The sequence below is a fragment of the Balaenoptera borealis genome, assembly GCF_965194805.1.
Source record: "Balaenoptera borealis genome assembly, chromosome: 12".
Taxonomy (NCBI): Eukaryota; Metazoa; Chordata; class Mammalia; order Artiodactyla; family Balaenopteridae; genus Balaenoptera; species Balaenoptera borealis.
In genome coordinates this window covers 80,167,320-80,191,307 of record NC_138869.1, presented here as the reverse complement: position 1 = coordinate 80,191,307, position 23,988 = coordinate 80,167,320, and the positions used below count along the sequence as shown (strand labels likewise).

The 23,988-nt window shown below is 41.2% G+C and overlaps 1 protein-coding gene across 1 annotated transcript in view; it reads right to left on the bottom strand.

The window, feature by feature from the left end:
* Positions 1-2,578: 2,578 nt before the first annotated feature.
* The window catches only part of MEP1A (meprin A subunit alpha), a 36,676-nt gene continuing 15,266 nt past the window's right edge, over positions 2,579-23,988 (bottom strand). Inside the window, exons 6-14 of the mRNA XM_082347617.1 lie at positions 21,952-22,069; positions 19,141-19,316; positions 14,730-14,951; positions 13,826-13,975; positions 10,232-10,447; positions 8,259-8,732; positions 6,914-7,087; positions 5,650-5,950; positions 2,579-3,428 (exon numbers count right to left, since the gene is read on the bottom strand). Of these exons, the coding sequence (XP_082203743.1) occupies positions 3,263-3,428; positions 5,650-5,950; positions 6,914-7,087; positions 8,259-8,732; positions 10,232-10,447; positions 13,826-13,975; positions 14,730-14,951; positions 19,141-19,316; positions 21,952-22,069 (1,997 nt within the window). The 3' untranslated portion in view covers positions 2,579-3,262. The remainder of the gene's footprint in view (positions 3,429-5,649; positions 5,951-6,913; positions 7,088-8,258; positions 8,733-10,231; positions 10,448-13,825; positions 13,976-14,729; positions 14,952-19,140; positions 19,317-21,951; positions 22,070-23,988) is intronic.

Here is a 23,988-nt window from a genome sequence, read left to right as displayed (position 1 = left end):
TGGACATTTATTAGCTCCTGTAACTGGGGAAGATACTGGATTGGTACACCTTCAGGCTCAGCTGGATTCAGGGGCTCAAACAATGCTCTCAGAGTTCTTTTTCTCCCTCTGTGGCTTTGTCTCCCTCTGTGTATTTATTTCATTCCAAGACAGATCTTCGAGGAAAGAAATGTATGGGGGCTATGAACCAGAAACTCAGATCTAAAAGGAAGAGAAACTCTTTTCTTCCCCATCAGTACATGTGTCTACAGCAGAGCAAGGAATTGTGATTGACTTAGCCTGAGTCATGTGCCGACCCCATAGAAACCATCTTAACCTTGAGGACTATGTTCTCTGTGAGCAACACAGATTCAAAATAAAATAATGGCCACTTAAAATTCAAGTTTATTTCTCTAGCCAAAAAAGCATGTAGGTAAGCAGTCCAAGACTGGTACGGCAGGCTCGGATCCACGTAGTTCTCAGGGATTCAGTTCTTCCTGTCTTTTTGTTCTCCCCTTCCCAGGGTACCACATAGCCCCACATGGCAGCATAAAGAACAGGGTGGGGGAAGCATGAGACATTTTCAGACTTTCAAACTACTCTGATTCAGCCCCACTACATAAGACCAAGGAATCCAAGTATCCGCATACAGAGAGGGCTTCCCAGTTTTTCACATTGCTCATCTAAATCCCAAATCCCACACTGCCTAAGGATGTGATATGCTTATTTCTCTATCCACCTCCCCATGACAGATGCCTACTCATCCATCAACACCTCAACTCCTCAAAAGAATAAAGTATTTGCTAATCCTCCTGGTATGATGGAGAACTTCAGGCTCAGAGAAAGGCTAAATACACTGTCTGGTCTATGATGAACCAGATTCCTAATCAATCATGCAATCAACAGGGATGACCATGCGTCATCAATGGAGATGAACCAAGATGGTGGGTATGGTGCTGGTGCTGAGAAATATGTTTTACCCTCAGCCTGGTACCTCCTCGTCATTGTTTTAGCAGTTTTCATTTCTAATACTAGATCAAAATTCTAAGTTACCCTTGAAATTTGGGCTTCTGCTTCCTTCAGAGAGAACTCAGGTGTACAGGAAATGTTGTGCTGTGTTTAGGATGGGGCCTCTCCTCTGAGCTGGACCAGATCTAAGCCAGGCATGGCCCAGAGCACATTTCCTTCTAATAAAACAAGAGAAAAACAATAGCAGCAACCACAGTGCCTGGAGCTCCCTTCTAAGGAAAGACACAGGGGTGTGGAGGGAACACCTTCTCCAAGCCCAGCCTTAAAGTCAGTTGTGGATTTGCAGGGCTGTGAAGCATGTAGAGAAGCAAAGCTGGAGGTTATTTCCAATTTGGTCTTTGGAGATGAAGACGGGCTGGATGTCCGGGTAGCTTCTCATCTACTCTGAAAATTAAACAGCACACTTTGCATATATTTTTAACTCTACCTTCTTATCCATAATCCCATTTTATTACTCTGTAACCCTGTAGATGTTAAAGTGGGCTGGGAGGAGGTAGTCAACTATTACTTCCGTTTGACAGATTAGGAAACAAAGACCAAGAGCATGAGTGATTTTACGACAATTGCAGAGCTGGTTAGATGGCCCATCCAGGCCTGCAGCCAGGGAGCCTGACGTCCAGGCCTCTTTTCCATCCACTAAAGCAGCAGTTCTCAGCACCAGCATCACCTGGGAACCTGCTAGAAGTGCAAATTCTTAGACCCTACCCCAGATCTACTGAATCAGAAATCCTCGGGGTGGTGCCTACGATCTGTGTTTTTAACCAGCTCTCCAGGGGATACTGATGCACCTCAGGCTGGAGAGTCAGTGCTGGGAGTCGAGGTTTCACCTGCTCCAAACTCTTTTCACACCTTTGCATTAAAGGGACTCTTCTTAACCCCTCGCGTTTGTTTCCAGAGTGGTCATGAAGTATGTACTTAGAAAGCTGGTAACCTAAAGCCTGGACCATTCAGGCTCCTTGAAAGATTTTCTTTTAGTAAACTTCTAGAGCCAGCTCTCTGTGGGGCTTGTGCTGATTGGGGATGGAAACCTCATCTTTCCTTCTTACTTGATCTCTCTTGGAACTTTCTTGCCTCGGGTAGTTTTGTCTCCTAGGAACCACGGAAAGAAAGTGTGTCTACAAATACTTCCCTTAAATTCTCTTCTACCTGATACTTTCAATTTGTTAACAATTTTATACACAAACAGGATATAAATATACTTTATTTTTAAAATATTTTATTTATTTATTTTTATTTTTGGCTCCGTTGGGTCTTAGTTGAGGCACGTGGAATCTTTGTTGCAGTGCGCGGGCTTCTCTCTAGTTGTGGCGCGCGGGCTCCGGAGTGCGTGGGCTCTGTAGCTGTGGCGCGTGGGCTCAGTAGTTGCAGCACGTGGCTTAGTTGCCCCGCGGCATGTGGGATCTTAGTTCCCCGACCAGGGATCTCACCCGCATCCCCTGCATTGGAAGGCGGATTCTTTACCACTGGTCCACCAGGGAAGTCCCTTAAAATGTACTTTAAAATTTAAAAAGATCTGAGAAAGAGTTTTTGGATGATTCTCCCCCTCCATACACACACATACACACACACACACACACACACACACACACACACACACATTCACATGCAATTCTGAACCCCTTGAAGGTACTGACGAAATAGTTGTTGAATTTATTAAAGACTTTCCCTTAGAATCAGAGGAGGAAAGCAAATGCTGCTGCTAGGAGGAATCTTTATTTGAAATTCTTTAACACACAAGACCCTAAAAGAATAATAAACCTATTGTGTCTGATGGAAAACAGGTATTTGAGTGTTTGATTCTAGTACAAAAAACATATGCGCTTCATAGTATACATCTTACTTGCAGTAGAAAGGAGAGAGTTTCTGTATCTTAGTTATTCATTCAGTTACTGGCTCATTTATTCGTTTTTACTGAGTGAGCGTGCGTGCCGGGCCAGGCAGACTCCCAGGCGCTGGGCTAACACAGTAAAGGTGGGTCTGCCCACCTAGAGCTTACGGTCTACGGGAAAGACAGTCTATTAAACAAGGGATTTACAACTAAGGGGTGAGAGCGTCATCACAGGACACACTAGATACATTTGGAGCAGAGAGCAGGGTAACAGAACCATGTGAGGCTGGGGACAGGAAAACCATAAAGGTCACACAAGAGGCTGGAGGCAAAGCAAGGCCGATAGAAGCTGCCCCAACCTGCAATGAGCACGGGAAGGAAAGGGCGGGCCCAAGGGCAGGAGGTGCTTCTGCAGCCTAGCTGATGTCAGCGGGCATCACTGCCTGGCCTTTGGCGAAGGATGGAGATGATGGTGAAGGTCAAGAAAACCATGCTGGCCGTGCCTCCGATCATCAGGCCCAGGAGGCTGCCGTGCACCTGCATGGCCTGACATCGCTCCCCAGTGTAGAAGAAGGCGTGACCAGAGACGCACCTGGGGAGACAGGACACAGGGGCGTGTGGGAACCACCTGAGCCCCAAGGGCTTCCTGACAACAAGACCAACACAGCAACAATGGCAGGGGACACTCAGCTGTTACACGCACCTCGTTCAAAGTGCTTTACGCAAGTCAATTAATTTAATCCTGGAACAACCCTTTGAGGTGGTGGTTATTACCAGGCCATTCTCATCATCCTTATCTTACAGAAAAGTTATAATTTGCTCAAGGCCACGCAGTTAGTAGGTGTCTCACTCTTGAAGTCTAATCTCTGAAGGTCTGTCTCCAGACCCTGTCCTCTTGGCTACCATATGCAAAGTTCAGGAGGAAGGTTTGGGACACTTAAAGAATGTATTTCCTGACACACAGTAGTAACGGTTCAGCAAACTCCACCAACAGATGCTGAGATTAGTGGGTGAGGGTTGAGGAAAGGTAAGATGTCTGCATGGTCTCCGAGTGTCTCTCCCAAGACATGTGTTAATTAAAGAGTGAGGAATGGTAACTTCTCAGGAGAGAGGGCTGGCAGACACCCTCTTGGCCAGAGGACAAGGTTAACATCACCGGTAATAACATATATTGACATCCGGTACCGCTCACATGACACACTGAGAAGGTCATATCACGTCTTGGTTCTTCTTACCCAAAATGTACAACCTCAATATAATCATGAGAAGACATCAGATAAACTCAAATTGAGGAACAGTTTGTAAAATAACTGATCAACGCTCTTCAAAAGTATCAAGATAATGAAAGACAAGACCAACGACCCGCTCAGGATTGAAGGAGCTAAGGAGACATGAAAACTAAATGGAACACGGGGTCCTGAATTGGATTCTGGAACAGAAAAAGTGTATTGGTGGAAAAACTGGGGAAATCTGGATAAGGTGTGTCATTTAGTTAATACTATTTTTAATAGTATTTACCTTTGTTAATGCTCATTTCTTGCCTTTGCTAATGTATGATGGTTATGTAAGATGTTGACTTTAGGGTATGGGGAACTCTGCTGCATTTTTGAAATGTATCTGTAAATCTAAAATTATTTCAAAATAAAAGTTTAAAAAAGAAAGAACAAAGTAGAGATCAAAAAGAGCTGAGAAGAAATGTAGGTGTTTTGAGCCAAGCAGACCGGCTCCCACATCTGCTACTATTCTATCAAATGAAACTGAGGCTTCTGTCATCACATACACCCTTTTATGAAATATTTTATGTGAATAACAAACATTATAAAAAGAACTATTAAATATAGCAAACTGTGCAGACAGACAGACCTGGATTGCAAGTCTAAGCTCCAGCATTTACTATCTGGGTAATTTCAGACAAATTACGTACTTCTTTAAGCTTCGAATTTCTTATGCCCTAAACGGGGATAAGAAGGGTCTTTGTCAGGGTGGCTGTGATGAATAATTTAGATCATGAATGCGTACTGCTCGGGGGAGCACGTGACACACAGCAAGCAGCCCCCAAATATCAGATATTCTTATTATTATTGAAAACATAAATATGATAATAATACAACTGAACTAATGGACAATAGAAATAATCATTAATAACAATAATAACATTTGCAGTCAGGGAAGGTTTAAGCTTGGTCCTGAGTCCCTGTGGTGGAGCCTTGATGCTGTAAGCTCTGGGTCGGGACTTCCCTGGTGGTGCAGTGGATAAGACTCCACGCTCCCATTGCAGGGGGCCCAGGTTTGGGCCCACATGCATGCCACTAGATCCCAGGGGGCCCAGGTTTGATCCCTGGTCAGGAAACTAGATCCCACATGCATGCCACTAAGAGTTCGCATGCCATAACTAAGGAGTCTGCAAGCTTCAACTAAGGAACCCACCTCCCACAACTAAGACCCGGTACAACCAAATAAATATATAAATAAATAGATATTAAAAAAAAAAAAAAAAAAAAGCTCTGGGTCATTTTTGAGCCCTGCAGTGGAGTTCAAAATCCCAACAACATTCAAGATGCTGTTGACAATGTCCCAGAGGTAGCAAAGGGATACACGTGCAGAGACAGGAGATTTGGGGCTTTTCTGCTCTGGCAGGACCCCTGCTCTGCCCTCTGATTCCGGGCACGGCTTTCTGGAGTCAAGGACCGACACGGTTGACCATCTGATGGCGTGAATGCCCTGACCTGAGAACTGTGCCTTTTAGCAGGGTAAGCAGACATAGGGCTCCCCTCTGCCGACCCACACCTGCCGCCCCAGGCCACAGAGCCTACCTGCAGCTCGCCATCCCCTTCACGTTCACACAGACGCCTTCGTTTTGACAAGGGTTCGGGTCACATGGGTCTCTGAAGTACTGTGGCCAGTTGTGGTCCTCCATGGGGCCCGCGTTGTCCACCGACCGCTTCTGTCGGCTGCGCTGCCCCTGGTCCAGGCTGCCCAGTAGGGCTTTCTCTAAGGAGGCCTTTCCCGAACCTTCTTCTGAAGCCGGCTGCTCCTGGCCTCGGAGAACGAGGCTTTGGGGGATCAGCCTGCTGTCTTTAATGTGAACTTCAGTCTGGTTAAGGTGGGTGATATCTCGAGGAAAGAGACAAAGGGTGGTGAGGAAGATATATGATTAAATCTGACAATAATTCACTTCCACTCCTGGAGAAAGCTCCCTGGGGTGCCTCTACCCTTCTTGGTCATCACCTTTAGTGACATAGAAAAGTGGCGTTGAATCCAGCGGATTTTCATAATGCCAGCTATTGTATAGATTGATTATTTTTTATTGAAGTATAGTTGACTTAAAATATTATATTAGTTTTAAGGTGTATAAATAGTTGTTTGACATTTTTATAGATTACACTTCATACAAAGTTATTATAAAATATTGACTATATTCCCTGTGCTGTACATTACATCGTCATAACTTATTTCATACATAGTAGTTTGTACCTCTTAATCCCCTGCCCCTGTTTTGTCCCTACCCCTACCCCTTTCCCCTCTGGTAACCACTAGTTTGTTCTCTGTATCTGTGAGTCTGTGTTATTTGTTCATTTGCTTTGTTTTTCAGATTCCACATGTAAGCAAAAACATACAGTATTTGTCTTTATCTATCTGACTTATTTCACGAAGCATAATGCCCCTCAGGTCCATCCATGTTGTTGCACATGGCAAGAGTTCATTCTTTTTTTGCTATGTTTATGTTTAAAGTAGTCCAATCACGCTTTTATTTATTTAACTTGAGAAGAGAAGCATAAAGTGAGTATGGATAGACTGACTGAAACTAAATTGAAGTCAGCAAACTGTCACATTTGATAAGTTATACAAAAAGGTGACACTAAAATTTTAGTTTCTCCCCAGGACAGTTAAAATCAAGATGGGAGTCCTTGAATAAAAGAGTAAAATGTGGTTCTCTTAGAGCACATCTTTTTTTTTTTTTAACCTAGTTCCCCCAAAAGATCCCCACCTTCCATGAGATGCTTTAAAAAAATCCATGTAAAGTCAATAGAACACCCAGAACATAGGATTATTTATTTAGGAAAACCAGCAAAATACCTTCAAAGTCCACAAACATTATAAGGTCGTCATTTTTAAGAAAACTCCTCCTTTTCAGCATTTGGTGGGAGATGATAGCATCCCAGCCACAGTCGATGCTTCTAAAACAGGCACAGTTGTTGTCATAGGACCCCATGACAGACGGCCTGTCCCAGATGACGGAGCCATTTATTGCTGCAAAGTTACAGGTTACAGAAAAATCATGTTATCGCTTTACTTTTCACTTTCCATTTGTCTTTAATGAGTATAGACAGCTTTTTTTCAATTGAAGTATAGTTGATTTACAATGTGTTAATTTCTGCTGTACAGCAAAGTGATTCTGTTATATGTATATATACATTTTTTTTTACTATTCTTTTCCATTATGGTTTATCATAGGATATTGAATATAGTTCTCTGTGCTGTTCAGTAGGACCTTGTTGTTTACCCATAAGAGCTTTGTTAATCAGAAAAAATGTGTTGGAAAAAAATCAGGTTATGTACTCTTTCCAGGACAATTAAAACTGAGAATTGGGAGGGGGGTGGAGCAGAGAACCGGCCCTGTGGAGGGCCACTGTCCACTACTGAGTGACTTCTCAATGAAGGGGAAGAGAGAGCTATAGCTTCTTCCTTTTAAGGCTTAAGTCTCTTCTTTTGAAAAAAACAAGTTTGCCCATTCCTTTATTCATACTGACAATGAGTAATATTTTAGGACTCAGTGCATTAGTCCTGCGCAGAGCCTCGCAAATTCTGAGTATTTGATAAATGATTACCTGGATCTGTCTTCTCGGACTGAGCTCAGTGAGGCAGGAACTGCCCAGTCTGCTTGTATTCTAAGGAGCTGGCACAGAGCTTGGCACCTTGCAAGCCCTTACTTAGATGCTTGATGGATGAATTCAGGAAAGAGAGAGAGATAAGATGACGCTGAAAATTTTCACTTACATAGAAAACAAACTTCTGGTTACCAAAGCGGAAAGGGGATGGGAGGGATAAATTAGGAGTTTGGGATCAGCAGATGCAAACTACTGTATATAAAATAGATAAACAACAAAGTCCTACTGAATGGCACAAGGAACTGTATTCAATAGCCTGTAATAAACCATAATGGAAAAGAATATGAAAAAGAATATATATGTATATCTGAATCACTTTTCTGTACACCAGAAACTAACATAACATTGTAAATCAACTGCACTTCAATGAAAGAAAAAAGAAACAAGAACATTTTAACTTAATGCTCCAACATGACATTGCTGTAGATGTGCCCAAGGAGGAAATGTGAGGGGAAAGTTAATCTCTCCTATACAGATGAGAACTGTGTCTGTTGGCCCTTCCAGGTGGAGGGGCGGGTCTTCTAACCACCTACCTGTAGATGTCTGGGACTTGGAGGTAGTGAACACCATGCTGGAGGACATTCTCTTCCTGACATCGGGTTCCTGGTCAAGTATTGTCATTATCACCTGTCTGTTCTCCACTGGCCACTCCAGAACAGCATCATTATCTCCACTACACAGATGAAAGGCAAGTCCCAAGTACCCAGAGCTCTCGGAGCCCGTTCTGCCATGAGGGTACAAGGTCAACCCCAAACCGTAGCCCTCTGAATTGTAGAATCGAGGGCTCTGAAGCTTGTCCCCTTTAACCGTGTTCTGCAGGACTTGAGAGAATTTCCGGACCGTCCAAACCCCTGCGGGGCATGGGGTTTCTGTCAAAGTGATGTCATCCAGGTAAATTCCCCCACTCGAGTTCTGGGGGTCACCCTTTGTGCCCTGGAAAAGGTAGCGAAACTTCTTTTCCTCTCTTAGTGTAACATGGGCAATTTTCCAATTTTGGTCAAAATCTCCTGAGGACAGAGAATAAAATTGGTGACAACTGTGACCAACATTTCTGGAGCACTTACTTGGAGCCTCGTACTGTGGCAGGTGCGTTACATGAACGATCTCATGTAATCTTCACAACAAACACAGGAGAGAAGAACTGCTATAAACTTGTTAAGGAACTTTTCCAAAGTCACATATCTAGTATGGGAAAATAGCTAAAAAAGAAAGAAAAAAAAAAAAGACACACTCTGATTTATCATAGAAGTCTTAATCATGAATCTGTTTTCCATTATTATTCCATTCTGCAGGTTCTGGGCTTTCCCCTGGGTTTGTTGGTATAAATGCACCCCACCCCCTTAATGTTAGCACTGAATGCACAAGTATTGGGCTGAACCATATAAAACAGACCTTTGATAAGTCAAAAGTCAAACAATGGCAATTTCATATGCCCATATTTACAGTCCTTGGTAACACAGCAAATTCTCAACTCTTAAAGGGCACCTAGCTGTCATCCCTCTATTTGATAAAGATGCTCTGTAAATTTCAGCCAGAAAAGTGAACCCCTCAAAACCATTATTTGTAGCATTCTCTACCCACAGAGTGACCTGGGTAGAGACAATTTGGGCCCCCGTTCTTCTGAGTAGCCTTTACTAAGGAAGCCTCAACCCTTCAAGAACAGCAACTTCTTCTAGAAGTACACAAAGAATGCTTCCTTTATCTCATTTTAATTGAGAAATTCTTTGTTGAATGGAAAACTAGAAAAACACGTCTCTCCTTTTCTATTTATGAACGAACCGCCACCACAATAAAAGAATGTAAGTACTTAGCTTTTATAACCCTGGATCTTGATTTTCAGCCAGATTACTCTCACAACCAACTAACTACCTTAGCATTTTAAGGTTTTCATGATCTTCTTATAGAAATACATAAAGTATCACTAAGGAATATACAAGTGATTTTAGTGAAGTTAATGTATACAAGTCGCTTGCTTGCCACCAACTTCACAAGTAGGTTTCAAGTTACCTCAGTGTATTAAATAATGGTATCATTCAGTTTGCTGAAACAGATGCAGAAACACTTATGGTCCACTATTTAACCACTTCTCTCCAGCAGCATCAATTCCCACTTCCCTTTTACCTTCCAGTCTCCACCTTTGAATCACCAATTTTCTCTATTCTGGCTTTCTCCAAAGCTCTAGTGAAAACTAGATTTTTATATTCTGATTGGCCTTCTTTTTTCTTTCCCTGATTGGCCTCTTACAATAGTATATGTCAACCTCACCTGAACCCGCAATTTCTGAATGGTTAAAACATCCATTGAGTGGTTAAAACATGCCAGGCATTATGCATTTCAAAGAGGCAGAAGGGAGGTGGAGGAAAGGAAGGAAGAGGAGACAGAGGAGGAAGAGTGGGAGGAATGACGAGCGGGAGGAGGGTGAAAAGGGAGAGGGAGGGGAAGGAGGAGAAACAGCACAATCCCCAATATGAAGCCCAATCAGTCCTCGCAGGATGCCTTTAAGTACCTTGAAAGGTCTTCACCTTGACCAGCTTGCGAATGTTGCCCGTACTGTCATCCCTCTTGACCCAGACGATGAGTCTATCTGAAGGACTTCCTGTCATTTTATAGAAAAACTGCAGGCATTGCTGCTTCCTCTTTGGGTAAAGAATCCGAGACTCCAACAGGGCTGCCTCCTCTGCTATCCCCAAGCTGGTATTGAAGTACATGAAGTAGCCGGCACCTACGGAGAGAGGACCCTAAAGTCCCATCTTCTGGCCACAAATACCCCAGGGTGCCCTCAGCCCAGGCAAAGTGAAACAGTGAGCAACAGCCATCGTCCAGGCAACAAAGGCTAGAACTCTTCTGGGGAAAATAAAAAGGTTGTTTGTCAGTAAATATTCTGTCTGTCTCCATGGACAGAATTGCTGGTCAAAGTCACAGCTCTCCACTGCCTCCTTGGATTGCCTTTGTTCCCAAGGTTGTGAAATGTACACCTCTGACTTAAGGAAATACAGGCTTTAAGCAAAGTTTATGGAATTTAGTGTCTGTGAGATGAATTCCATTTTCTTCATTAACTTCGTTGTTTAGAGATTCATTCCAAGGAAAAGAGCTGGCCACCTATCTGTATAAGAAACTGTGGGATTCAAAGTTTTAGGAATTGGATTTTAAATATTCACAATGAGAAGGGTTCAGTTTCACCCTTTTGTAGCCTAATAACTGGGTGTACTATCAATAGTAAAGAATCACCTTTACTGTGTCCTAAGAAGGGGCATTCAAGGCATATTAGGGACCAACTGAGGATTTCTCCTGAATGTAAAGAAAGCCTTGGAAGAACACTAAGAAAGAGGGGATAAAGGGTCTACATTTATGCCAGAGGCTGGGTTTGCCCAACTCACGTATCTCAAAATTCTCTCCCTCAAAACAAGCAGGTGGCTAAACAAATACATCACTTGGAAAACCAGCACACTTTTTCAAAGTCAAGGGCAATGAACAATTCTTGCATATAAAGAAGTCATCTAAACTTACTCCAATACTCAACCTCTTACCAAATGCTCCACTCAAAACATTTCATCAAGTAAATATGAAGTGAGCATCTACAGTTCCAGGTACTTTGACAATATGAGTCCGTGCCTCACCCTGCCTCACATATGGGGCATGAGCAAGGATGTTTAAATAAGCTTTCCACAAAGCTGAAAAATACCATAATGTCTTTAATATATCATCAGGGTAAATTATATTCGCCGGTATGTTCTTCTCAATACTTTACCTTACTAGCCTTAGACTTTTGTGTCGTGAATTGCTGAGGGCTTGGGTTAAGGTAAACAAGAGCTCACAGGGCTAAGAAGGTCTCCTGGTGATCCTTGCTCAGGAATTCCACCAGGTGAGTTCAGAAGTATGAAGTGCAAGTCCAGTAACTCAAACTGAGGAGTCAGGAGACCTGAATTCTTGCCCTAGAGCTGCCACTAACTGGGTATTCATTCATCTCTCTGGGATTCAAGTGGGAAGTGGCTTCCATCCTTCGAGCTCTTTGAGTCTATGCATCTACCTGAATAAGGCAGTGCTCTCTAGCAGAGGAAACGCCATCGCATTATGTGCCTCCTGTGGAAGAAGCATAATGGCTGGTCAAGTTAACCTGAGAAAGCTTTTCTAGTTACTTCTCTGGGCTGTGGCCCTTTCCTTTCCTACTAAAATGCTAGAATATTCTTTCAACAGATTCCTCTCACACGGAGATCACCTTTCTGTTTAGCTGGAACTTGCACGTTAGCCTAGCAGCAAGCCCACGGGAGAGATTAGATTAGAGGCTATGATGGAAATTTAAAGAGAACTTCAGGCGTAGATCACCCTTTGGAAACTGGAGATTATGTGTTTAATAATCTGATGTGTAACAGAGACTTTTGCCCTTTGCCAAGGCGTGAGGAAGAGTGGCAATTGTTGATAACCTCTGACATTCACCCTGGTGGCCTGGGATCTGGGTGATAAGCTGGGTCTCTTCTGTGAAGGAACTCCTAGCAACTCTCACACAGGCATGGACTAAGGGACTTGATGATAGTCCAGTCTTTAAAAGGCTATTGTAATCTATAACCTCACCTGCTTCCAAATAGGGTTGGTACAATTTCAATGACAAGCACGTAATAAAAGGGTGTTAAGATAGAAATTGAAAAATAAATAGAACCTCTGGAGAGAAAGGGACGATGGGGGATAAAAGTAGGGAGTAAGGCTGCTGGTCTGCCTTTGAAGATTCTATATGCATTATCTCCTTACATGCTCGCTGTGAAGGATCAATAGCTTGATGGTCAGAGAGGCTTACAAAAAGCCAAAAGACTTAAACAGCAACAACAACAAAAACAACTACCTGGGGTCACCATTAGCAAGTGGTGGAGCCAGATTTTAAACCCGGGTCTCTCCTGACTTTATGGCTTTTTCACTGCACAAACCATGTACAGGAACTATCTGAAGCTGTTCTCCAATATGGCAGCTACCAAACATATATGGCGATTGAGTACTTGAACTGTGGCCAGTCCAAAGTGAGATGTGCTGTAAGGATAAAATATACACCAGATTTCAAATACCTACTGTAAAAAAGTGTGAAGTATCTCATTAATAGTTTTTATATTGATTGCACATTGAAATGTTAAGATTTTGGATATATGGGGTTAAGTATATTACTAAAGAGAATTTCCCTTGTTTCTTTTTTATGTGACTGTTAGAAAATTTTACATTACATATGTGGTGTGCACTGTAGTTCCACTGGAGGACACTGCTGTTAGAGACATTGCCCTACTTTACAAAGTCATATATATATATATATTTGGCTGCACTGGGTCTTCGTTGCTGCCTGCAGGCTGTCTCTAGTTGTGGCGAGTGGGGGCTATTCTTTGTTACAGTGTGCAGGCTTCTCATTGCAGTGGCCCCTCTTGTTGAGGAGCAAGGGCTCTACACACGCAGGCTTCAGTAGTTGTGGCACGCGGGCTCAGTAGTTGTGGCTTGCGGGCTCTAGAGCACAAGCTCAGTAGTTGTGGCACACGGGCTTAGTTGCTCCGCGCCATGTGGGATTTTCCCAGACCAGGGATCGAATCCATGTCCCCTGCATTGGCAGGCTGATTCCTAACCACAGCACCACCAGGGAAGTCCCACAAAGTCATATATTTTTTTAAATTAAAAAAAATTTTTATTGAAGTATAGTTGATTTACAGTGTCGTGTTAGTTTTAGGTATACAGCACAGTGATTCAGATAGATAGATAGATATACAGATATATAGAGAGATATAGATATTCTTTTTCAGACTCTTTTCCCTTATAGGTTATTACAAAATATTGAGTAGAGTTTCCTGTGTTACACACAGGATATATAAACTAGATAACCAACAAGTACAAAGTCATATCAACCACTGTGTCTGTATCAGTTTTGTCATCGCTTAAATGAACCCTTCTTTTGCATGCCCAGAACCTGGATGCTTTTTATTGCGTTAATAATAAGGATATGAGAAATGGTTTTTGTCCTTATTCAGAGTTCCAGGTTTGATAACTAGCCTTCCAACTGAGGCCAAACATGCTGGCTGCCATTTCCCCTTGAACCTGGTGAACCTCCTCAATGTACTTCCTTGCTGCCTTCACTGACCTGTGCATTGTCCCACCAAGGTGTGATCCGCTTGTCCAGGCTGAGTGCTGTCCTCATGGACCCAGCCAGCATCATTTCTGGTACTCTGAATCATCCCACAAATGTTTGCCTTCTCAAAATCACAGTGGTCCAAAAGGGTGTGAGTTGTGGCTGCAAATGATATGTTTGTCACCTGGTTAAAAATTTAAGGCCTCTCATGTCAAATACCTAATGACTTAGGCTACTAAGATGTCATTGTTTAGCAAGATCATGAATGAGCCTTTCGTTGTCTTGATTTTTCTCAATTGTAAATCCTACCGTCGTGCATTAGATAGCAGAAACTGCCAACACAGATGCAGCCCTACACACTTCACAGAGTCAAATTATAAAAAGGCTTACCATCATGCTTTTCTGTAAATGCCAACCATCGACTCCTTTAGATCAAGAATGAGGTACCTATTATGCTGGGCTTTGTTCTTAGTAGATCTTCTCTACATACATATTGAACAGGATTAAAGAATGTGTCTCTGAAGACCAGTGGGGCCATTTTAGAAAACATCCCATCTCTGAGCATTAGAGGACTCCAGGAACCACTAACCTGGACAAAGAATTTAAGATACAAAATACTTTCAAGCCTATAACTATCTTGGGCTTTACATAAGGATGCACCCTTCAAAGGGAAGCTGAAGGAGTTGGACAATTCCAGCTCCTTACATTGGTCCAATATTTTCACTTTACAGAACACAAACACATAATTGATTTTCATAACCATCTTGTGAGGTAGGTGTTACAATTTTTTCTAAGGATAGGGAAACTAATGTCCTTAATGAAATGGACAGATTAACAAAATTAACACAAAGGAAAATGTACAGGAAACCCGTAAGGTCAGGGGGTTTACCCAGTCCTCAGACCCAGAGGTACTCACTGCAGTTGTACATTCGGTTCAGCCTCTCCAGATCGATAGCACTGAGATCCAGGCGCTGCCCAATGATGGAGTTAAACTCAGGGATCTTGGCTGTGATGGTGGGGAGGCTAGCACTCTTGTTAAATGAGAAAGGCTCGTAGTGCATCAAAGACTCATAATCATAGGGTGTGTTGAGGTCTGTGACGACGCTGTCATCGTAGGTGTTAAAGTTGTGCTTATAACCTGTCAGGGAGGGAATCCACAGGCCCTGATCAGTCATGTCATTTCCCCATCCTACCCTCTTTGACTAGATACTCAAGCAGAGACCAAAACAAGGGGGGGGAGGCAGAATAATGCATCTTTGATTTAAATATATACACATATTTAACATATTTTATAATTTGCACAATGTATATAAAATTAATATATATTAATTTTTACTAATAACATTGTAATGTACTAATATATTATATAATAGTACATACAATTATTATAATGGATATTAAAATACATGTTAAAATTAATAATAAATATATACATATTAAATATGTGCATAATATATACATATATTATAATGTAAATGTAATGTAAATATACAATGCATGTTATTAAATGTATATTTAAATCAAAGATTCATTTTTATACATGTAAATAAATAAATAAATATGTGTGTGTATGTATGAGGCTTTAAGAAAGAGAAGATAAGATATCAAAGTGGAGGCAGGTATTCCTCATGGGAGGCAAAGGAATTTTTGAATTCAGGAAAATATTCAGGATTGATTCATCTTGCTAACAGCCAAGTACCTCATCCACCAAGAGCTGTACCTGGCCAGCTCGCCAACAATTTAGGAAAAAAGAAATCTAAGGGGCAGAAGGAAAGTTTAGCAGCTGGCGAGAAAGTGGCATCCTGTCAATCAAGGCTCACAGTCTCCTGTTCTAGAAATTGCCCCATGGTGAGAAAAACAAAATAGGAAGAAAACTGACTTTCCTTTCAAAATAGAAAATGAAAATATTTTAAATGAGATTAGCATAAGTAAGAGAATATGCCCTGCAATGTGAAATGCTGAAATGAGAAACCACCCAGATACTCTTTTAATCCAGCAGCCATCAGGAATTTACTGGTTCAGCTGCGATAATGGGAAGTTCACAGATTTTTAATTCCCTTCTTAGGGAGTGATAGAAAAACTGAATGAGAAAACTCATAACTCTCCCAGTCAAAACTTCCCACCTTCATCATCTCCTTCTCCCTTCCTAGCTTCCCATCCAACTGTTTTTAATAATTAGAAGAAAATGTGACCAACTTTCAAAGACATCAACTCAGGTACACTCAGGATTGGAGAAGTGTGGTACAGCCTGGCAGTGGTCCCCAGATGCTTTTGGAAAAGCCCATGAACCCCTTTGATCAAAACCTGTTTTAACTATAAAACGACAATACTGATGTTACATCCTCCCAACTCCCAGGGGTTTTATGGGGACTTAATCCAAGAGGGATCGAAGCATTTTCAAAGGGTGGGACAGAACTGCAAGAAGTAAATAACCCAAACAGGGAAGGAGGAAAGTCATTCCTTCCAGAGCACGTGGTCCTAGGATGGCCGTTAAGGGGGTAAAATTATAAAAAGCATCAAGGTGGTGTGAGGACTTGGGCGTGGGTCTGGGATCTCCTGGTGACTCTCAGTGGTATCTTAAGCAAGGCACTTTCAATTCACTGGCTGTTTTCCTTAACTTGCAATAAAATCATCAGGTTAGAATAGATCATTTTATTCTTTATTATCCAAGGATACTTATCAGAATGCTTTACCAAATAAATGTTTTTAATACATTTTAAAATTTAACTCAACACATTTTTGTCATGCCTACTATTTACTGGGAGCTGTGCTAGGTGGGTGGTGGTCCCTGGCAGTGACTAGGACAGGCATGGTCCTTCAGGGAACTCACAGCTGAGAGCTTGAAGAGGAAGTGATCTTGTAAACCAGAGCTCATGGGCAAACCTTTTGTGTAAAGGGTCAGATACAAAATACTTTTGGCGTTGCAAGATGTATGGTCTCTGTCACAGCTACTCAACTCTACTGTTATAGCACAAAACCAGCCATAGGCAGTATGTAAACAAATGGGCATGGCTATGTTCCAATAAAGCTTTATTTACAAAAGCAAACAGATATGGCCCACAGACTGTAGCTTGTAGACCCCTGCTAGACCTCAGAAGTGTTTTGCTTAATAAAAGGAAACAGATCCAGAAAACACAATTCTGACTTCAGAAACAGAGATGGATTTGGGGAGAGAACTATATTGCCAATAGAGTATCTTCCTAGGTTAAATAATAAGATTACCATCAACTGAAGATGAGATGCAATAAAGTCATAAATTACCCTGAGCAATAATACTGCCCTTGCTTACGATCTAAATTGGATTTGATGTCTCATTTGAGAAGAGTTCTCCAGTGATTGCAAGCAGTTTAGATATATGAAATTACACCTAACGAAAACACAGGCAGGAAATGAGCAAACATGGTGAGTCATTTATGCTCACCCCAAAGCGGAGCATGTCTTCAAATTATCCTTGTAAGTGTGCAGGCTCCTTCGGAGAAAGGGGGCCTCATATGGTCTAAAACGATCTTAAAAGCACCGAGCATTGTGTTCTTCAAGACTTAAAAAGGCGAATGTTTTCTGCCTCCTCATGTCATTTTCATCAGAGTTAAGTATATAAGAGAAGAAATTCAGGCCTCTAGCAAATACAGACGAAGTCTAATGGTGTCCGGGGTCTCACAAGCAGAGATTCGGTCCTTTGATCTGCACTCTCCTGTCGCATCTACACAGACCCAGATATAAGGCAATTACCCCTGGGAGACAAATATACTGTTTTTGATCTATTATTTCATACTTGGGTGAACACTCTCTAGAACTTCTCTAGATTGTACCGGGGGACAAAGAAGAATATTACTTGGCCTCTAGCTCAGTGGTTGAATGGTAGGATGGGTGGGAGTATATGTGTGGGTCCAATCCTGGTAACAGATTAGGCTTTTACAAACCACATAGTTTCCCCTCCTCCCACCAGTACTCTACATTCATGAAATATCAGAATAGGAGGTGCCGGGAGGGACACAGATTGAGAAACCCCAGAGGTGATTTTGATAGGATTAGCCATCTGAACCCCTGCCCCCTGTGAGATCCATGGTTACAGCTTACTCCAAAATGAGCTAGTTCTGGCAGAAGTCTTTTGGAGACTGATATTTAATTTTAAAGTATGGCCAGTTCTTCCAAGTCCCTAAAATTATTAGAGATGCACTGCCATCTGTGAACTCATATGTTAAATTGGGATCTAAATGAAACAGATAATTACAAGGCAATGATTTGCTTCATGAAAACCATGTGTGGTCATAGTTAAGGCACTTCCAATACATTAAAGTTTCATTAAACTATCACTGCCAAAAATAATGCTTTTCCGCTTCCTGAACTAATTCCTAATCAAAAACGAGGTGTTGGGACTTCCCTGGTGGTCCTGTGGTTAAGATTTCACCTTCCAATGCAGGGGGTGCAGGTTTGATCCCTGGTCAGGGAGCTAAGATCCCACATGCCTCGCGGCCAAAAAAACCAAAACATAAAACAGAAGCAATATTGTAACAAATTCAATAAAGACTTTAAAATCAAAAGAATCTTTTTAAAAAAACTAGGTGTTTTCAGAAACACAGCATGGGATTTTTTACCCCACCCATTGGGAAACTGAGTTATAACATTTTCAGCAGAATTGTTAGAATAACTGCATAATAATATGTGAAATAAAACTGTGTTATCCTTTACTGTGTTATCCTTTATGGGCTGGGGGCAGAAGGAAAGAGGTGCTTAGAAAGGAGAAAGAAAAGACTTGTACATTTTGATTAATCAGAAAAACTATTAGCTAGAATTAACACAATTGGGAGTGCAAATTCAGATAAAAGGTGGTTTTGTTTTGTTTTGTTTTTTGCTGTAGTTGTTGTTTTGTTTTTAAACACCTATTGTTGATTTGGTAAAGCACCAAAAAAATTCTGGAGTATGTCTTAGGATTATCATACAGTCAACTAAACCTCATGTAGTTTTCTAGAGCTACACGAGATTTCACATGCAGAAAAAGGACCCTGACATCCTCAGAGACCTAATTCATTTTACTCACTAAGACAGGAGAATAGAATTTTAGATAGATTTTCAACAAAAACACTGAAACAAAGCAAGAGCTTTTGATTATCAGTTAACCCTACATTTAGTTAACCACCATTCACCTTTCCCTGAGACACTTATATGGGATCAGTTGTGATCAGATGAGCACAGTCTACAGGAGAGGTCATATTTTGTGTTCCTTCTGGAGAAACTGAAGCTCCCATTCACGCATAGGTTTGGCCTGGTCATCCCAGGGTTGGGCTGAGCAAGTGATAAAGATAATAGCACCTTGGGTTCATACACACCTGGAAGAATTTCATCCCACCAGATGTTCACATAATCATCCCGGTCTGTCCTTGACTGCTCATGGTAGAACCCCAGAGCATGCAGGATCTCATGTTCAATGATGGCCTTATAGTCACATCCTTGGCCAATGGAAATGTTCTGTCCTACGTGTCGGTTGCCAACCTCAGACCAGCACCTTTAAAGAGAAGAAAGAAATTTTCTTCTAGAGAATTCTTAAGCAGCTGTAATTCATAGGATTCCAAAACACAAATTAGGTTAGGTTTGAAGAAAGTTAGGTTTGATTTCAAAAAGAAACTATTAATAGCATTCTCATCAACATAGGACACTGGTGAAAAAAGCAACATTCCCTGGAGAGAACATTATGCAGGCTTTAAAAGTGATAGGCCATTATAAAAGTGGCCATTTTTTAAAGTGATAGGCCATTATAAAAGTATGCCTACATACTCAGAGGCAAATCAATCCTAATAATGCATCAGGTAAAAAGAAGTAAAAATTGGCATTTTTCTTCACCTTCACAAACCCATGGGGCATTCCAAAGAGCAGCACTATTGCTTTTATACCACAAAGCTGTCTCTGAGCAGTGGCTGTGGTTGATTTACATCTTCTCCTTTACATTTTCATGACTTTTCAAATTTCCTATAATGAGCAGGCATATATTTTATGATCATAAAAAAGAACCTCATTAAAAATGCAAGTTGGGCTTCCCTGGTGGCACAGTGGTTGAGAATCTGCCCGCCAATGCAAGGGACATGGGTTCGAGCCCTGGTCTGGGAAGATCCCACATGCCACAGAGCAACTAGGCCCGTGAGCCACAATTGCTGAGCCTGCGCGTCTGGAGCCTGTGCTCCGCAATAAGAGAGGCCGTGATAGTGAGAGGCCCGCGCACCGCGATGAAGAGTGGCCCCCGCTTGCCACAACTAGAGAAAGCCCTCGCACAGAAACGAAGACCCAACACAGCCATAAATAAATAAATAAATTAATTAATTAATTAATTTAAAAAAATGCAAGTTAATCAAGTTCATTTCTTGGGGTATTACCCAATCTGCAGCATTATAACAACACACAGCAGGTGGCCTAACTTACGTCCGAAGGACTCCAGGCAAGAAGGACCCATAAATTCCCTCAGAAAATAGTGGACTCAGGAACTGCTAGCAGATACTCTAAATTCCTCGTGTGCAGCCTCTTTCCCTCTTTTTCCCAATTATTTTTGTCTTTTCTCATAAATCTGATTTTCCACCTCAACAAGGATCTATACCTTAACCAACGCTCAACAGAATAAGAGATTTGACAATAGTTTAAATGTTACCAGTGAATTGTGATTTCCTTGGTGACAATCACATTAAATTACCTGCCATTGTTTTCCCAAGATTGCTAACATCATATAAGTTCAAATGCTAATAGGCTTGATTTCTACTCCAAGATGGATCTTAGTTATTGTCTAACAACTTTATTAAGGTATAATTTACATACCCTAAAATTCACCAATCTTAAGTGTACAATTCAATGATCTTTAGTTAAAGTACTGAGTTGTGCAAACATCACCATTATCACCTTGCCTGATGGTAGCATTTTATTACCAGTTCAGACTTTACTCTGCAAAATATCCACAATCCAGAGGAAGCGTTTATTATTTATCTTTTTTTTTAACATCCCTCCCCAGAAGAAAGGTGTAAGTTGCAAAATACCATAACTCCACCACTCTGTAAATCTTTGACCTTGTCCTTCTGAAAGAGTCCAGTTAACCTCCAGCTTCAGAGGACCAGGATCCTGAAGGGCTTGGGGCACTTTGGGCCAGCCCCTTTCCTGGACCCTCTTCCTCCCTTTTCCTCTCCCCTAACTTAAATGTAATAGAGACATCTCCCAACCACAGGCAATAAGAGTTCCCCGAATTCGGGTTTTCCCTCTCTTTCCACCTCCCATTTGTCCTTCCCTTTCCTCTGCCTCTACATCCTTCTCCTTTCTTCATCTCTCTGACACTCAGCTTGGTTCTTCCTGATGCTTCACTTCACACTATGTTAGAGGTCCTACTTCTGCAGTCACCATAGCATACTAGAACTATTCACTTGTTATTACTCCACCACCCCTACTTGCCAAGCTTACACCTTTTGAGGTCTAAGACTCTTCTCGAGAAGCTAAAGCATGTGCTAACTTCCTTCTTTATGTCTGTTATCCAACCATGATTAACAAAATCCCCACCTTCAGAACTAGATGACCAAATCCAGGCAACACCTAGAGGCCATGTTGGGAACTGCAGTGTGAAGAGATACCTCCAGCTGGGCCTTGAAGACACAGACCTACAGAGTCACGGCAGATGGTGGCTTTGCTTCCCAATTTCATCTACCTCAGACTGGTTGACATAAACACCGCTGAAGACAAAGGTCTTCTTTCTTGATATACCATTTATTTCTTCTTAGAAATAAGTAACTCTGAAAAGCAAATCTACATCTAGAACTTTTCAAAGAGGTCCAGCCATCAGAGTACTATAATTTAAAACAGTGCCATCAAAAGGATGCATTTTATACTTTAATAAACCTGACTTTAAAAAAAAAAAAAGGACTGTAATTTAAAACATAACGTCAACCCAGGAAAAGAACTGAGAAGAGTCTCCCTGGTTCCCTGAGGTATCCAAACACTTCATTCTCTACAGAGCACATTAAAAATGTGATGCCACTTTAAAAAATTCACAGTGAAAGATTTGATTTTGCTTTTAGTTTCTTTCCAATTTCTTCTTTTAGCCTTTGAAAGAGATGTGTCACTTTTTATAATCAAAGGACGTGTGATTTTCACACTCTGTAAAATTTCATACTAACCCATTAAACTTCTGAAAGATGATGTATGAGCTCTCTCCTTCATAGGGCTTGAAATCCACACAGGACTTGAGGCGGAACATTTCAAAGGCATAGAGAATAGCTCCTTTGGCATTCAGTGCTGCAGAAATCAATAAAAATATCAATGAGCCTTAGCTAGCTCTTGGATAATATATATAACCTATAAACATAGAAAATCATGCCACCACATGAAATCCACTGGGGTCCATGACAGATTTTTTTTTTATATAGTAAATAGATTCCTTGAAAACTAAAACTGACAAATTATTTGTGGATATAAACACTAAGTGCATATGTTAAATACATAATGTATATATCTACAAAATAAGAATACACTTACATATGTGTGGCTGAACAAAACCATAACTTCCCCACTTTCTCCCTTTTCTTATCCCCCATTTAAGCAGAAGTTCTGAATACCTTCCCTCAGGAGAGCCACATGGCAGAGCACAAGACAGAAGTGATTCAAGCCATTTCTGTCTTCTGGATAAAGTACTTTGGAGAGCATTGAGAAAGGGGTTCCTTCTCCCAATCTAAAAAAACACCCCCTCTTGCTAGAGGAAGAGAGCAGAGCTTACAGAGGTTTATGGCTTCTGAAAGCATAAGAAGTACGTGTAATATTTATGCTGCTTCCCTGTAGGACCCCCAAGAGATGGCAAGCCTAGACAGGCAGCTCTGCAAGCAGGCTTAGAAAAGATTTCTGTAACCCAAGTTTGGGACCAAAGCAGCAGAAGCCTTATGGACCTATAGATGCCTATTAGTAAACTTTGTGGATCAATGACCAAAGATCAAATGTCATTCCTTTTGCCTAATCTGCACGTGTACATACCTTGGTATTGCATAAGACAAGGATGGGTGGGAGAGAAAGATACTCCAAAGGAAAGGAGATTGTTTCTTACCGTGTATGTGTGTGTGTGTGTGTGTGTGTGTGTGTCTGTGTGTCTGTGTGTGTGTGGTTTTTAATCCCATCAACTTGCTGGAGGTAGGTCTCTAAGTTACAACTTAAGCTAAGTTCTATAAAATTAAATTATATTCTTGCACATTTGATTTTTGGAATTCTCTCAAAAAGTTTATAATTCTTGGCAGTTTACCACATACTTATCTCATATATTTCTGGCCCTTATTTAATAAACTACTGAGTTGGAGACTCCACCACTCAGATGTCATAAAATCATATTAAGGTCATTAAAGAAAGTCATTGGAATAATTAGTAAGTTAATTGTGGAAACAGCACACACAACAACAGCAAGAGCATGCATTAAAACTATTGGGCAATGTTCACGGATTTTTACCTATTCTTACTGAGAAACATCTATAATTTGAAAATATGTACCTAAGACAGCTTGGTTGTTACAAAAGTATAAGGAAAAAGTTTGATTATAATGAAAGTCACACTTTCTATAAGATTGTGTCGCTTTTGTTATCTTCAAGCCAAATAGTGGAAACACTGAGAGTGGTTGATTTAAAAATCACATCTCTTCTGCCTTCCCTACATCTGAGTAGGTTGTGAAAGGGGAATTAAGCAACTTTGTAATAATTTTGTAAAAACTGTCCTGACATCATTCAAAAGAAAAAGATGGAAATAAAGCCCACTTGAAGTCTCCTTCTTCATCATAAAGCCAACCCTGAGTGCATGTCTTCTGAAAACCACACTTGATGTTTTGTGTGTTGTCTTTATGTAGGTGGTTTCCTCTCCTTAGGACACTGAGAGAAAGGACCTTATCTTTTGCCTCATTGTTTCCTAGTTCCCAGTTCTTTACTCTGCCCTGACATGGTAGGTTTTACATGGATCTGTCTTGAACAATCATGCTAGTTTTGAAAACCACTAGTCCTTTTTATCCCTGGATCAAATAATATGAGAAGAGTTAATTTCAGATACCAATGACTACATATTGGAGGATTAGCATAGGAAAGCTAACTATATTTGGTTTAAGAATCCTTTGAGAGGGGAAAAGTGGGGGGAAGGAATAAATTAGGAATTTGGGAGTAACATATACACACTACTGTATATAAAAATAG